This window comes from Cetorhinus maximus, chromosome 33 (genome assembly GCF_964194155.1).
Source record: "Cetorhinus maximus chromosome 33, sCetMax3.hap1.1, whole genome shotgun sequence".
In the NCBI taxonomy this organism is placed as follows: domain Eukaryota; kingdom Metazoa; phylum Chordata; class Chondrichthyes; order Lamniformes; family Cetorhinidae; genus Cetorhinus; species Cetorhinus maximus.
In genome coordinates, this window is record NC_135911.1 from 10054286 (window position 1) to 10068504 (window position 14219).

The 14219-nt window shown below is 48.8% G+C and overlaps 1 protein-coding gene across 2 annotated transcripts in view; it reads left to right on the forward strand.

Moving 5' to 3' along the window:
- LOC144671666 (nectin-2-like) overlaps window positions 1-14219 on the forward strand; it is a 64734-nt gene that overhangs the window by 10881 nt on the left and 39634 nt on the right. For both annotated transcript variants that reach the window (XM_078533676.1, XM_078533675.1), the window contains exons 2-4: window positions 9734-10084; window positions 12400-12693; window positions 13612-13729. In XM_078533676.1, coding sequence (XP_078389802.1) covers window positions 9734-10084; window positions 12400-12693; window positions 13612-13729 — 763 coding nt within the window. The remainder of the gene's footprint in view (window positions 1-9733; window positions 10085-12399; window positions 12694-13611; window positions 13730-14219) is intronic.

The window sequence follows — 14219 nt, forward strand, 5'->3', positions numbered from 1 at the left end:
TCAGGCAAGTGTCGTCCTAAGCGAGCCAACATCAGTCACCTTTGTAGCGAGAGGTCAGACTGACCTCGAACCACAGAAATGTGACTGGGCCTGGTGGTTTTGTGCAGTGAGAGTGTTGGTCCTTTTTTTTTTTGGAGGGGCCATATCTCGGATTGGAGTGTAGTCAAATTAGACAATTGCTAAATCCTGTCCTGATATAACTGCTGAGCGTTTCCGGCCCCGGTTCAAAAGAAAGCAGAATAAAAATACCTGGAAAAACTCAGCAGGTCTGACCGCATCTGCGGACAGGAAAACGGTTAACGTTTCGAGTCCGTATGACTCTTCAACAGAACTAAGTAAAAATAGAAAAGATTTTTGTTTTGGATTTCCAGCATCTGCAGTTTTTTGCTTTTATCAAAAGAAAGCAGTGCTGGCAGCTGAGGAAGAGTGATCATAATATTACGAAAGGGCTTCCTGTACAGAAAGAGGCTATTCAGCCCAAAAGCCAAATGGCCTCTTCCTGGGCTGTGATTCTATGACCATTAGGCACCTGGCTCTAAGATTAAAAACTGTTAATGGGAGGATGGTCAGGTTGAAGCTGTGCACACATGGGGCTGGACAAGTTTGGATGAAGTAACTCTGGGCCTGACTTCTGACCTTTTTTTATCTCTGCAACAACAACAATCTGCGTTTATATAGTGCCTCGAACTCAGGAAAACCTCCCAAGGCTCTTCACAGGAGCATTAATCCGGTACCAAGCTGCACCCGATGTTAAGATAGCTACGAGGTATGTTACAAGGAACGATTGACAGAGGAGAAGGACACTCGGCTTAAACCTGCGGCTGTACTGCACCGTGTCTGCTGGCTGGAAGGCGTTAAAATCTCGCCCCCCTCCCCCATCAATACCTGTGTAGCCGTGTATTCCCCAAGATGAGCTTACTGTATGGATTCTTTGTGAATACCTGCAGAAAGGATTTACCAAGCCGCAGCTCATCCACGTCATTGTGCTAGCTGCAAAACCGGACAAATAATTGGCTCTGGGGTGCAGCTACTGCAGAATTTTCTGTGGGGGTTGGGGGGTGTTGGTTAGCTCAGTTGGTTGTGGTGCAGAATGATGCCAACAATGTGGGTTCTGTCCCTGTACCAGCTGTGGTAGCTCATGGAGCCCTGCTTCCTGACCTTGCCCAACACTTGATGAGGAGTGGCACTCCTCAAGTTACAACCACATGTCTCAGTCAGCAGAGAGAGGTGCCTATGGCCCTGTGTGGGTTACGGCTAATTACTCGCGGATCTTCCTTGGAGTGACTGTATCAAAGCCAAGGGGTTCATATGTTGGATGGAGGTGGCTGTTCTTACTGCTGAAGGGTGGCATTCATCGCTCATCTCTAGTTGTCCATGCATCGGCGCTGGTAGACGTGCAGTGAGTGTCTTGAGCACAAGGATCGCCCTTGCCCTCGCCCTGTGTGTGTCTCCCCCCTCTCCCCTGTTGTCCCTACTTCTCAGTCTTGAGCTAGCCAGCCTGTGAAATAATAAGCAAGCGTGTTCCCCCTAAAATAATATTTTTGGATCTGACTCTGCACTCACCCAACCAGTCTCCAAGGTTAAAAGTGGTGTTTATTTTCACTGGAGATTGCAAAACTGTCAGGCTATGTGTTAAAGGAAAATTGAGAAACAGATTATCTTCAAATATAATGGGGCTTTAAATCGGCTGAGAATTGGGCGTGATGCAGTTGGATAATAATAACAATTGTTGGTCAGGTTACAGTGAGGTAACGATATTCTGTATCATCTTTGGGTGTTTTTGCTTTTGAGAAGATGTCCATGCGAGACGACAGTGCGCGAGAGCTTTTGTCAGAATCAACCCCTTCACCTAAGGGATGTCAGTAATGAGGATTGGGACAAGAAGCTGGAGATCTCTTCCTGGCGTGTTGTAATGAAGAGATGACCTGATGAGGGTGGCCAGAATTGATAAGTGCTGGTTAAGTAGGGGATATTTTCACTAGTCGGTGACTAACAACAGATGAATTTAAGATAATTAAACACACTCATAGACACCTTGTGTCTACAATGCCCTAACACTCTGCACTGGCGCCTCATCTTAGTCTCTGTAAACTTGAACCCATCCAAATCTCTGCTACCCCATATCCTAACTCAGACCAGGTTCTGCTCATTCATCACATCATACCGGGCTCACTGACCTACATCAACCCCCTAGTCTGGCAATGCCTCAATTTCTCAATTTCATCTTGGCTTCTAAATCCCTTACCTTTATATCCTCCTCCAGCCCCTACAACCCCCCCTATCTCTGTAACCTCCTCCAGCCCCTACGACCCTCCCTATCTCTTTAACCTCCTCCAGCCCATACGACCCTCCATCTCTGTGTAGCCTTCTCATCCAACCCCTACAACCCTCCCTCCCTATCTCTGTGTAAGCCCCTACAGCCCTCCCTATCTCTGTGTAACCTCCTCATCCAGCCCCTATGACCCTCCCTATCTCTGTGTAAGCCCCTCCTACAGCCCTCATATCTCTGCGCTCCTCCATCTTGCACATCCCTGATTCCCATCGCTCCATCATTGGCGGCCGTGCCTTCAGCTGCCTGGGGCCCTAAGCTCGAGAGTTCCCTCCCTAAACCTGTGTGTGTCTCTCCCTCCCTCCCTCCCCTTTCTGAGAGGTTCCTTTTAAACAACTATCTTTTTGAGCTTTTGGCCATCTGCCCTGATCTCTCCTTGTATGGCTCGGTGTCAGATTTCTGACTGATAATCACTCCTGTGTAGTGCCTTACCAAAGACACTCCGTAAAAGCCAGTTTTTGACACAGTCCAGGTGCCCCGCAACTTGCCCCTTTTATGAGGAGTCAGTTGGTTGGAATCTTTTGTTGCTTTGCATTCCTTGGAGAAAATACCAGTCTCCATTCATACTGTCACTGCTTTGGAATTCCAGAGAGTGAATCGTCTCCAGTTCCTTCCCAACCCCCAGCAAAGTTAAGGAAACAGTGAGAGTGCTTGTGGGGGGAGGGGACACGAGAGAGATTGAGAGAGAGAGAGAGCACGACACACAAACACACATCCTGTGACAGTTGCAGTTATGGCATTGATTTCAACAGCTTTCTTCCTTTATTGTTTGGGGCTTGAGAAACAAGTTGAGTGGGCAGATTCTTGAATTTATAAGACTTGTGTGGTGATCTCATTAAACATAGTATTCTTCCAGCCCTGTCAGAATTTTATATTCCCTTCCCCAATGCGGGCAGAGTCTAGAACTCGGGGATCACAGTCTCAGGATAAAGGGTCGACCATTCTGGACTGGGATGAGGAGAAATTTCTTCACTCCCGAGGGTTGTGAATCTTTGGAATTCTCTCCCCCAGTGAGCCGTGGACACTCAGTCGTTGAGTATATTCAAGTTCATTTCAGATACTCTGGGTACTTGGGGCTGGCAGGGAGGAAGGTGGAGACCATGGCTGGTGGCGGGGGAGGGGAGCCTGGAATTCGGTGACAATGTCCGATTCTCCCTAGCTCTCGCTGAGGGGGTATTCTCAGGGTTTTGGACACTCCTCGGGGAAGAGCTGCCTCGTCGCCCTGTACTGAGGCCCCAACCCCTCCCCCACCATGAGTTCATCATTGGCGGCAACCACCCGGGGCTTTCTGAAAACCAGTGGCAAGAAATGGCCTCCGGTGTGAGAGCCTTCTTGGGAGTGGAGTGCTGGGTGGAAATATTTTTGTGGCTTGTGACTGACATCGTGGTTAACTTCCTGTTCCCTCTACTGCTGCCCACAACTGAGTGGCAATGCCAATAATCTCTGGTCAGGCCAGCTATCGTATTAGTCCTTTACCAGATCCCTACAGACTACCAGGGGAGGTGCTGGCGCAGTGGTATTGTCACTGGACTAGTAATCCAGAGACCCAGGATAATGCTTTGGGGCTTTGAATCCAGCACGGCAGATCGTGACGTTTGAATTAAATATATATTTAAAAAATCGAGTGATGACCTAGAAACCATTATCGATTGTTGCAAAAACTCATCTGGTTCACTGATCTCCTTTTAGAGAGGGAAATCTGCCGTCCTTACCTGGTCTGGCCTACATGTGACTCCAGACCCACAGCAATGCGGTTGACTCTTAAAAAGGCCCTCTGAACAAGGGCAATTAGGGATGGGCAATAAATGCTGGTCTAGCCAGCGATGTCCACCTCCAATGAATTAGAAAAAAAATATCCTGAGAACGTGGGTGCGGATTAGAAATTGAGGGAAAATACACCGAAGCCAAATCACTCGGTGGGTAACGTGCTCCCTCTCACACTCGCTCCCTTTTCTGTGTTTTTCTCGCTCCTCCTCTTGCCTCCAAGTCCGAAGGTCGAGAGTTTGAGCCCGTGATCCAGGCTGATGCTCACAGCTCCGGTATTGAGGGGGCTTAGGTGTAGAACTTAAACGAGCCCCATGTGTCTGAGTGAAAAATCCTGAAACTTTCTGCACCAACTATGTAAATAGCAAAGAGTCAGAGGTTCCTGAAAATGGGTCAATGTGGAGTCACAGCGAGTGTCACCATTGACCATCCGGTCAGGTAAACTCTGATCCAATCCTGGTTGCAGGTTGGAGGGGGCAGGGCAAACATTCGGAGCCCAGAGGGAAGAATTTCCAATTTGGCTAGTCTCTTGTCTCTTTTTATTCTTTGGGATGTGGACGTCGCTCGCAAGAGGGCCATTTGTTGCCCATTCCTAATTGCCCTTGAACTGAGCGGCTTGCTAGGCCATTTCAGAAGGCAGTTAAGAATCAACCACATCGCTGTGGGTCGGGAGTAGCACGTAGGCCAGACCAGGGAAGGGCGACAGATTTCCTTCCCTATTTTCGTGATGCTTTCACCGTCACTGATATTGAGATGAGTGCCCTCGATTGCAGATTTCATTAATTGAATTCAAATTCCACCAGCTGCTGTCCCCACAGGGTTAGCCTGGGCCTGTGGATTACGCCACCACCTCCCTCCTATAAAGGGCCTAAAGTTTGTTGGGAAGCGAGGTTCGAGTGTCAGACGGGAAGGAAGTACATGACTTAATGTGAAATTGGTGCCACAGAGTTGAAGCTGCAGCTGTTCCCGCTCTCTGTGCTCTCATTACTACCCCAGCAATCGATCAATGTTATTCTGGGGTACCTGAGTGTATTGGTTGTGCTACTAGACTATTGCTCCAGATGCCTGGGACATAAAACCCCAGAGAACATGCATTCAAATCCCACCAATTTGAAAATGTGAATCGAGTTTGCAAACAAATCCAGGAACCTGAGAAAGCTGATATCAGCAAAAAGTATTCATGAATCTGTCTGATTTGTCTTTTTCTAAAAATAAGAAAAAAACAGCCATTTCAGTAATATCCTCTTTAAGGGAGGAAGCTTTGCCCTCTTTCCCAGTTTGAGCCTCTATGTGGTGAGACCCCACACCAATGTGCTTGACCGTAGCTTTGAACAAATGCCCAGTCAGACACTCTGGATTAAGCTTATTTCTCGGTCATCAAGAAGGGGCGGCTAATAAATGCTGGCCTTGCCAGTGATGCCCGTATCCTGAAGGATGAATTAAAACGCGCGCATGTCCTTTAATGAACTCAAACTCATCCTAGGACAGGGAATGATTTGAGGGATTGCGGTGATGGTTAGTGAGGTGGAGTGCGATTAGGTGAGCTCTTAATCGCCGCTCTTTCCAGTGCCAATGGAAGAGTGGTCAAACCCACTGGGTTGTGGCTCTGAGGATCCCTGGAGCAGCCGGTGCCCGTGATGGTGAATGCTGGTAACTGGCGGTACTGTCTGCTCTTTCCTGGTCTGCCCATGCTGGTTCCTGATGGTGTCCAAGCCCAAATGCCAGAGAGGATCCCAGGGAGTTGGGAGAGGGTCTAAGGCCTGGAGATGGAAGGAAGAGGGGCTTGGATGTGGTGTGGGGGAGGGGGATGGGTTGCAGTGACCCACTCACCATGGCTGCAACTCCCAAGTGACTCTGAGATGCCCTGGCCCTTGTCATGGGGGTGGAGTTAGACTCAACTAGCCACCCTTCCTTGCGACTCCGAAATCCCCAACCATGTTTTGATGGTCACTATCGCTAGGAGATTGGGCAGGAGGGGAATGAAAGGAATGAGGACAAATGGACTGGGAGAGATGGATGGAAGGGTGAGCAATGGACTGTGAGGAAGAAACTGGGTTGCAATGGGATAGCGAGCAGAGGGGATGGAGATGGCCTCTTGGGAAAGTACATAATAGAAGCAGAGGGGAGATTGTGTGTCCCTTTTTCCCACCTCCGTAGAGTAAAGGGTTAATGGCCATGTTACTCAGACAATGATGTAAGCATGACATCAGGGTCAGATGATCGAGAGACACTCCAGGGGAGCAGGACACAGAGTGGTCTGTGTCCACAGAACAGTGCATTTGCCATGAAATGTAAATAGCTGTAACCAAATAGTTTTAGTCAAAACCTGATGGTGACATATTCACTGAGTAAGAGAAACCCTCACCCAGCCAGAAGACAACACAAGCAAAGGGCAACAAGCCAAGCATCCCCTCTCTCCCCCCCCGCCACCCCCAACAACACATCCCCTGCTTTCTCTCTCCTTTCTGCTCTCTCTCTCTCTCTGTCTCTCTCTCTCTCTGTCTCTCTCTCTCTCTGTCTCTCTCTCTCTCTGTCTCTCTCTCTCTCTGTCTCTCTCTCTCTGTCTCTCTCTGTCTCTGTCTCTCTCTGTCTCTGTCTCTCTCTCTCTCTGTCTCTCTCTCTCTGTCTCTCTCTCTCTGTCTCTCTCTCTCTCTCTGTCTCTCTCTGTCTCTCTCTCTCTCTCTGTCTCTCTCTCTCTCTGTCTCTCTCTCTCTCTGTCTCTCTCTCTCTCTGTCTCTCTCTCTCTCTCTGTCTCTCTCTCTCTCTGTCTCTCTCTCTCTCTGTCTCTCTCTCTCTCTGTCTCTCTCTCTCTGTCTCTCTCTCTCAAGGCTTGATTACTTGGCCAATCTAGACGAAGCCCCATCAAAGGGTATCTGTATTCTGCTGCCTAGCTTCGGGTTAAGTAGAAGCTTTAATTGGCCAGCCTTTCAGTCAGGGCTGCATTTTTTTTATATACAGATACTCCCATTGCCATGGGAACTGGTCACTTGAACCGTGGCATTTGGGCTGAGGCTGTTCCGGCCCTGCCACAGCAAGTTTATTTTTAAATGCTCTCGGTGCACTAGAGAGAGAGAGAGAACAGAGTCACGTATCGATTGCTTGAGGACGTTCACTGCAGTCACCGAATGCTCCACTTAATGTTCCCTCCACTTTTTTTTTTGTTGAGCTCCGAGGCCCTTCCCCACCACCCCCCCACACTCTGCTGTCAGCGGGGTGGGGGACTGCTGTACTGTCAGGTTCCGGGCTGTGGGGGGGGTTGTTGACATGCTCTTGGAGGTTTGGTGCTGTGGGGGGTGGGGTTTGACATGCTCTTGGAGGTTCCGGGCTGTTTGGGGGGGGCGGGTGTTGACATGCTCTTGGAGGTTTGGTGCTGTGGGGGGGCGGGGGTTTGACATGCTCTTGGAGGTTCGGTGCTGTGGGGGGGGTTGTTGACATGCTCTTGGAGGTTTGGTGCTGTGGAGGGGTGGGGGGGATTGTTGACATGCTCTTGGAGGTTCGGTGCTGTGGGGGGGAGTTTGACATGCTCTTGGAGGTTCGGTGCTGTGGGGGTGGTGGTTGTTGACATGCTCTTGGAGGTTCGGTGCTGTGGAGGGGGTTTGACATGCTCTTGGAGGTTCGGTGCTGTGGGGGTGGTGGTTGTTGACATGCTCTTGGAGGTTCGGTGCTGTGGGTGGCACTGCGCTGTCGGGGGGGGGTCGATATCGCTGTGGCGCTGCGATGTCGGGTGGGGGCAGTGGCATCTTTCAGATGAGGCATTAAATCGAGGCCCTGTCTGCCCCCCTTAGATTTAAGAGTACCCGTGGCTGCAATTTGGAAGAAGAATAGGAGGGATTTGGCCGGTGAACATCACAAAAACAGATTGAGCAGGTCGTTATTGCATCGTTGTTTGTAGGAGCTTACTGTGAATGAATTGGCTGCGATTCCCACATTGAACCAGTGTCCACACTTCAACCAATAGTCCTTTGACTCACGCAGAGCTTGTACTCTCCTGGGCATAGAAGATTATGGGGTCATTGAGGTATTGAAAATCATTGAAGGATTCAGCAGGGTCGATGGAGAGAAACTATTTCCTCGGTGGGGGGTGGGGGGGGTGGGGTGGGGGGGCAGTCTAGAAAAATGGGCAAAACCCTAAATTCGAGCCAGAGATTTTCAGGGATGATGCCAGGAAGCACTACTTCACCCAAAGGCAAGTGGAAATCTGTTCTCTGCTCTGCCTCCCCCCTAAACCCATTTCAAAAAAAAAAAGGCTGAGGCTGAAAATTGATTTGAAAATTTCAAAGCTGCAATTGATAAACTTGTTTTGGAAGGGAGTATTCCGGAATAATAGAGCTAAGGCGGGTGAATGAGATTGAGGTGCTGATCAGGTATGACCTAATTGAATGGCGGAATAGGCCAGAAGGGCTGAATGCCCTTTCCCTGTTCCTAATTGTGTACGATGATATTGCTGGAAAAAAAAAAGTCATGCCGAAGTTTTTCGTCTTGCACTCATCAGGACGCAACACAAGAGTACCAATGCCAAAGGAAAAACAACAATTTATACTGTTTATGAAGCGAGTGCTGATTGGTAGAGGCGTTGCACCAGTGATGGTGACTGACAGTTAACTGCCAAGCATGGTTTGAAATTTAAACCAGGCAGCTTGACCCTGATTGGTCAAGGCATTGCCCTGAGGAATGAATCAGTGAATGGCTGTCATTTATTTTGTTTAGCTGAAACAGGACATGTACCACTCATGTTGCTACTGCATTGTAGCAGTGTGAAACATGTGAAACAGCTGACTTCAAGGTGAAGCTAGATGTAGAAGCAACACGAGTGGTATTCACTACTAACAGGAACTGCCATCAAGCCAAAAAGGCATTCTGCCTATCACACAAATGAGTAAGGTGGTTTATGAATTTCAGTGCCATTGTGATGCTAGGTATATAGGTCGTATATCCCAAGGACTGGTGGATCGTATCAAACAGCATGTCCCAGCTGTTGTTTGCATTGGACAGGGTACAGACTATACCCAACCAGCCCGAGCTTGCAAAGCTCAAAACAGTGTCCAAACATTAGATGTGATTCTGCAATTAGATGATGCTTGCTAAATAATCCTCAGTGTGCTAAGAACTACACTATCAACCAATTTAAGATTGTAAGTCAGGCTCAGTGTGGTGCATTTGCGTGTACTGGAAGCTACACAGGGCCCTGCTCTTTGTAGACAAAAAGAACATTATGTGTACATGTTCTGTTTCAGCTAAACAAAATAAGTGACAGCCATTCGCTGACTCATTCCTCGGGGCAATGCCTTGACCAATCAGGGTCAAGCTGCCTGGTTTAAATTTCAAATCATGCTTGGCAGTTAACTGTCAGTCACCGTGACTGGTGCATTCTCTCGTGCAATGCCTCTACCCTCTACCAGAGTCCACTTGCCATCATCCAATCAGCACTCTCTTCACATACAGTATAAATTGTTGTTTTTTCCCTGGTGTTGGTATTCTCGTGATGCGTCCTGATGAGTGCAAGATGAAAAGCTTCAATGTGTCTTTTTTCAGCAACAGTTGAGTTCTATGCTACCAAACTACTATTTATAATAGTGCAATTGGTTAAGTTTATGCTAACTTTCTCTTTTTCCCCCTACTGTCTCTCCTTCCTTCCTACAGTTTCTGATGCCCAAAACGTGAAGGTGGAACGCAACGTTCTTGGATATGTGGGCCATCAGGCAGTCCTCCGATGCCAGATTATTGACCCTGATAATTCCCTCCAAGTCACACAGATCACCTGGGTGAAGGACCCCTCTACTGCCAAGATCAACCTGGCAGTGTACAATCCTGAGCTAGGCACCAATTACCCCACTGATACTGGGGGACGCATTCACTTTCGTCAGCCCAGCGATAGGGATGCCACGTTGGTCATCGAGCGCCTGGAGATGGCAGACGAGGGGGTGTACAGCTGTGAGTTCGCCACGTATCCTGATGGCAACCAGGAGGCCGCCACCAACCTGACGATGCTAGGTATGGAGAATCGCCAACTGTCTCCTTTGTAAGATGCTGCTTAGTTGGCCTCAAGAAGATGTTCTGAATCTTGTACAGTTAACCATCGTGTTTATTGGTAATGCATAACTAGGTACTTATATACAGGGTATAGCACAAGCTAGGAGCTAACTCCATACTGGCTTCTACACAGGTCTCTGTCCAGCCCTAGATTATGCTCTTGACTCTCTGGTCATGTGTCTGTACAACACTGATGTCAACCTGGCATGTGGAAAATTGCTCCGGTATGTCCTGTACACAAGCAGGACAAATTCAACCTGGCCAATTACCACCCCATCATCAATGAAGCAATGGAAGGGGTCATCAACAGTGCTGTCAAGCAGCATTTGCTTAGGAATAACCTGTTCGACCTGTTCACTGATGTTCAGTTTGGGTTCCACCAAGGTCACTCCACTTCTGACCCCTTTAAAGCCTTGGTTCAAACATGGACAGAAGAGCTGAACTCCGGAGGTGATGAGAGTGACTGCCCTTGACATCAAGGCAGCATTTGACTGAGTGTGGCATCAAGGGGCCCTAGCAAAGATGGAGTCAATGGGAATCGGAGGGAAAACTCTCTGCTGGATGAGTCAAACCTAGCACAAAGGAAGATAGTTGTGATTGTTAGAAGTTAATCGTCTCAGTTCCAGGACATTGCTGCAGGAGTTCCTCAGGGTAGTGTCCTAGGCCCAACCATCTTAGCTGCTTCATCAATGACCTTCCTTCCATCATGAGGTCAGAAGTGGGGATGTTTGCTGATGACTGCACAATGTTCAGCATCATTTGCGACACCTCAGATACTGAAGCAGTCCATGTCCAAATGCAGCAAGACCTGGACAATATCCAGGCTTGGGCTGACAAGTGGCAAGTAACATTCACGCCACACAAGTGCCAAGCAATGACCATCTCCAACAGGGGAGAATCTAACCATCAACCCTTGACATTTCAATGGCATTACCATCACTGAATCCCCACTTTCAACAGCCTGGGGGTTACCATTGACCAGAAACTGAACTGGACCAACCATATAAATACTGTGGCTACAAGAACAGGTCAGAGGATAGGAATCCTGCGGTGAGTAACTCACCTCCTGACTCCCCAAAGCTTGTCCACCATCTACAAGGCACAAGTCAAGAGCGTGATGGAATGCCGTCCACTTGCCTGGATGGGTGTGTCTCCAGCAACATTCAAGAAGCTTAATGCCATCCAGGACAAAACAGCCAACTTTTTTGCACCCAATCCACCACCATTCACTCCGCCCACCATTGATGCACAGTAGCAGCAGTGTGCACCATCTACAAGATGCACTGCAGAAACTCACCAAGGCTCCTTAGACAGCACATTCCAAACCCACAACCTCTATCACCTAGAAGGACAAGGGCGGCAGACATGTGGGAATGCCACCTCCTACAAGTTCCCCTCCAAGCTACTTGCCACCCTGACTTGGGAATATATTGGCCGTCCCTTCACTGTCGCTGGGTCAAAATCCTGGAACTCCCTCTCTAACAGCACTGTGGGTGTACCTACACCACGTGGACTGCAGCGGTTCAAGAAGGCAGCTCACCGCCACCTTCTCGAGGACGGTTAGGGATGGGCAATAAATGCTGGCCTAGACAGCGGGGCCCACACCCTGTGAAACGATATATCTTACAAAGCACAGAGGCCATTTGCTCCACTGTGCCTGCTCTTTGAAAGAGCTATCTTGTTGGTCCCACTCTGCCTCACCCTCCCCCATAGTCCTATCATGGAGGCCAAGGATTTGGGAGGGGCTGTCAAAGATGTATTGCCTGTCCTCTAGTTACCCTGGGTAGGTGGTTGGCTACCTTATGAGCCACTGAGTGTCTTAACTGCTCCTGGGCACAGCCCATTAAGAGTCAACCACGTTGGTGTGGAGGCTGGAGTCACACATTGGCCCGGGTCAGGTAAGGGCAGCAGATCCTTATCCATAAGGACGTTCCTCAACCAGTTGGGCTTCCTAACCACAATCTGAAAGCGTCACAGCCACCTATTTCCAAGCCTTTTTTTTTTCCAGCCAGTTTCAAAATTCTCGAGTGGCCTCGGTGGGTCTTGAACCCTTCTGTGAATCGGTCATTCCAAGGCCAGGCCAGTGGTAACCACGGTAACACCATATCCTGGAGAGCAAGTTGCAGCCAGTCAAACCAGAGTTTGACCCATGTGACACGGTCGTGGGGATAGGGGGAAGGTCATTCAGCCCCTCGAGCCTGATCCGCTGCATGGCGTGATCGCGGTCAGCCTGTATTTTAACTCCCTATGACTGTTTGTTTATTTTTCTCTTGCAGCCAAGCCTACGAATGATGGCACCGCGATCGTGGTGAAGGCTGGGCCTGCTGAACTTACCGTGGCAGTGTGCAGCTCAGCCAATGGCAGGCCGGCAGCATCCATCAGCTGGTCGGGGAATGTTGGGGGGAATGCCTCCTACGTCACGACAAAGAACAGCGATGGGACCTTCACGGTGAAGAGTGAATTCAAGGCTGTCCCCACTGGAGAGATTGACGGGATGCAGATAACTTGTTCAGTGAATCAACAGACTCTCAAACAGCCCGTCGCCATCCCTATCACACTGTCAGTGCAATGTAAGTATTCGATAATGATCATACAGCAATCAGCCCTGGCCTCTTGTGCATCTCCAACTGTTGAAAGAAATCTTTAATCCGATTTTCATTTGAAATTGACTCCCTGGGGAGTCCATTCACAGATTGACCATGTGCTGAGGGAAATGTTGTCCCTGCAGATGAATTTTGAACTCGGGTTCCCTGCAGTCAAAACTGGGGTCGTCTGGTTCTAAACGAAAGGGGCTTTTCCTATTGAAGCATCTGTGAAAACTATTTGGGTCACTAAACGTATCAATTCGCATTACTTGTGCTTGCTTAACATCCAACCTCTTTCTCTTGAATGTTCATTTACTTTGGGTTGAGTGGCCTTATCCTGTCCTGATGAGTCTGTCCCACCAGCCAAAGAGGAGTAGCTTTTATATCGCACTTTTTAACACTGTGAAATAATCCCAGAGACACCGCTTAAGAGTATAAGTCAGACGCAAGGAGATATTAGGACGTGTGACCAAAAGCTTGGTCAAAGCGGTTGGTTTTAAGGAGCCTCCTAAAGGAGGAGATAGATAGGTGAGGGAGGGAGTGAGTTAGTTTCAAAGCTCGGGGCCCCAGGCAGCGGAAGACACGGCCACCAACGGTGGAGCGATGGACATCGGGGGATGTGCAAGAGGCTGGAATAGGAGGAGTACAGTAGGGGCTGGAGGGGGTTACAGATAGGGAGGGTTGTAGGGGCTGGAGGAGGTTACGGGATGAGGGAGAGTTGAAGAGGCTGGAGGAGGTTAGAGATCGGGAAGGTTGTCGGGGCTGAAGGAGGTTACAAAGAGGGAAGAGGGGTGGGGGTGAGAGGGCCATGGGGGAAGTTGAAAACGAGTAGGAGTGTTTTAATTCTAGCGTGTTCTTGCCAATGCACGAAGCTTTTCCCTAAATCTGTCCCTTAATTTCCAGACAAGCCCATAGTGATTATCGAGGGATATGATGACAATTGGTACCTGGGAAGGGAGTATGCTTCCCTGACATGCAGTGCCAAAGCAAATCCATCAGAAAAATCTTACAAATGGCTCATGTAAGTATTGACCCATGAAGTGTTTTAATTTATAATTTTTTTTGTTGTTGAAGGGAAGATGAGCAGAGTGTTCATTTTTTTTGCACAGTGATGTATGATGATCCAGAACACACTTCCTGAAATGGAGGTGATCGCAGCTTCCAAACTAACTAAAACGGGCCAAAAGGCTTTCCTTTATTGCTGTCGGGGAGGGAAGCCTCCTACAGCCTGGGGAATGAAGTATTCCAAGGCCACACTCTCCTCTTTGGGACTTTTCCACCACTCTCTTTCAGGTCATAGCTGATCCATAGCTTGGATCAAAGGCAGCTGAATAGAGCCATTTCCCTTGACGACCATACGAAATGGGAGCAGAAGTAGACTATTTGGCTTCTTCACCATTCACTGAGATCATGACTGTTTGTGTTTCGAGTTCCACATTCCCATCTCTATGGGGAGGTGGTGGCGTAGTGGTGTTATCACTGGACTGGTTAATGCCCTAGGGACCCAGGTT